Source organism: Mesitornis unicolor, unplaced genomic scaffold (genome assembly GCF_000695765.1).
Source record: "Mesitornis unicolor isolate BGI_N332 unplaced genomic scaffold, ASM69576v1 scaffold29445, whole genome shotgun sequence".
In the NCBI taxonomy this organism is placed as follows: Eukaryota; Metazoa; Chordata; class Aves; order Mesitornithiformes; family Mesitornithidae; genus Mesitornis; species Mesitornis unicolor.
The window spans coordinates 1,001-3,028 of record NW_010186637.1 but is presented as its reverse complement, the minus strand read 5'-3'; the positions used below and the strand labels follow the sequence as shown (position 1 = coordinate 3,028).

Below are 2,028 nucleotides of genomic sequence, written 5' to 3'. Positions count from 1 at the left end.
CTGTCTGAGTCCCCGGGACCCCCAGTGCCCCACCAGTGCCCCCAACAAGCAGAGCCAGCAGGTGGGTCACAGCCCGTGGGGACCGGGAGGAGTGTGGGGAGTTGCTGCTCTCCTGTCCTGCATCTCTGACACTTTACCCTGCACCCACAGAGCCCCGACATCCCGGCCAAGCTCTCGGGGGGCTGCCACGGCTTTCCCAGCGAACACGAACGTTTTGGCAGGAGGAGCTGATTTTAGGTGGCATGACCAAAGACTCCCAGGGCAAGCTGCTACGGTAAGAGCCGCTGTGGTTTTGGGCATCCTCAGGCACAGCATTTCCCCCCCGGGACGATTTGGGGCAGGGATCCCTTATCCTCATCTGGTGCCTATGATGGCATGGGGAGCAGGATGCCTGGTTCCTCTGCTGGGTGTCCGCAGTGGGGCTGGGAGCCGTGGGGTGGGGGATGGACCCATACCTGCATCCCGGGGCGCTGCAGCCGGTCCCAGCGAGGTGCGTGCCTGTCCCCCAGCGCCGAGGCCCTGCAGACCATGTTCCTCCTCATGAGCCCCCGGCAGCTCTTCGAGCACTTCAAGGATGACTACGAGATCCACGACATCAGCTGGAGCGAGGAGAAGGCGGGCGCCATCCTGGAGGCCTGGCAGAGGAAATTTGTGGAGGTGAGCACCGGGAGCAGCCCCACTCGCGTGGGGCAGGGCAGGGGTGAACCTGTGCGTGGCATGGCCCCGTGCCCAGGTTTTTGTGTGGCCGTGGGTCCTGGCACCGCTCCCTTTGTAGTCCTGTGGATCCCTAGGGACCCTCAGCGGCAATGCTGACGTGCTGGGTGGCTCTGGGGAGGATGCACAGGGGACTTGGGGGGCCCTGGCTGCCCTAATGGGGTGCACCTCTGGCAGGTGTCGCAGGACTCCATCCCGCCCAACGCCACGCAGAGCGTCCACGCTTTCTCCACGACCACGCTCAACGACATCATGAAGTCCTTCTCCGACGTCAGCGCCATCCGGGTGGCCGGGGGGTACCTCCTCATGGTGTGTGTGTGTGTGTGTGTGTGCCCCTTCTCTCCATCCCCCGCCATCCCTCCCATATCCCCCTGTCCCCGCTCACCCACTGTGCTCTTCCAGCTGGCCTACGCCTGTGTCACCATGCTGCGGTGGGACTGCTCCAAGTCCCAGGGCGCTGTGGGCCTGGCTGGGGTCCTGCTCGTGGCTCTCTCCGTGGCCTCTGGCCTGGGGCTTTGCTCACTGCTGGGCATCTCCTTCAACGCAGCCACCACCCAGGTACGTGCTGGGGGTAAGGAGCCAGGTACCACGGGGCTGGTGGGACCGTGGGGGGGCTGTGGGGTGGTGCCTGCGTCCCCCTGCTGACACTGGCTGCTCTCTGGTAGGTCCTGCCCTTCCTGGCCCTCGGCATTGGCGTGGATGACATGTTCCTCTTGGCTCATGCCTTCACCGAGACCAGCCAGCACATCCCCTTCAAGGTGAGCACCCAGCCTTGCCCAGGGGCTGCCCAGCCCTCTCTCCTCTCCCCATGGTCCCTCTCCCCTCTCCCCATGGTCCCTCTCGTCACTTCCTCCCTCTGTCCCCACAGGAGCGGACAGGCGAGTGCCTGAAGCGCACGGGGACCAGCGTGGCCCTCACCTCCATCAGCAACATGATCGCCTTCTTCATGGCAGCCCTGGTGCCCATCCCTGCCCTGCGCGCCTTCTCCCTCCAGGTAGGGCCAGGGTCCTTCTCCAAGGGCTTGGAAGGGGTGTTCGGACCCTGCTCTGACGTGTCCCCCCCAAACCACAGGCTGCGGTGGTCGTGGTGTTCAACTTCGCCATGGTGCTGTTCGTCTTCCCTGCCATCCTCAGCCTGGATCTGTACCGCCGGGAGAAACGCCGACTCGACATCCTCTGCTGCTTCTACAGGTACCAGCACCGGGCTGGCCGGGATGGCGCTGACCCCACGGGTCCTCCCTGGGGGCATGAGGTGACCCTGCTCCTCTCCCTCAACCTCTTACCCCCCTTCCCTCTCTCCTCCTTTCCCCGCAGC

The 2,028-nt window shown here is 65.0% G+C and overlaps 1 protein-coding gene across 1 annotated transcript in view; it reads left to right on the top strand.

Moving 5' to 3' along the window:
- Positions 1-2,028, top strand: part of PTCH2 (patched 2) — a gene marked incomplete at both ends in the record, with an annotated part of 5,613 nt that overhangs the window by 2,791 nt on the left and 794 nt on the right. Inside the window, 9 exon segments of the mRNA XM_010185209.1 lie at positions 1-61; positions 151-213; positions 216-274; positions 510-657; positions 892-1,023; positions 1,117-1,272; positions 1,380-1,472; positions 1,583-1,708; positions 1,786-1,961. Of these exon segments, the coding sequence (XP_010183511.1) occupies positions 1-61; positions 151-213; positions 216-274; positions 510-657; positions 892-1,023; positions 1,117-1,272; positions 1,380-1,472; positions 1,583-1,708; positions 1,786-1,961 (1,014 nt within the window).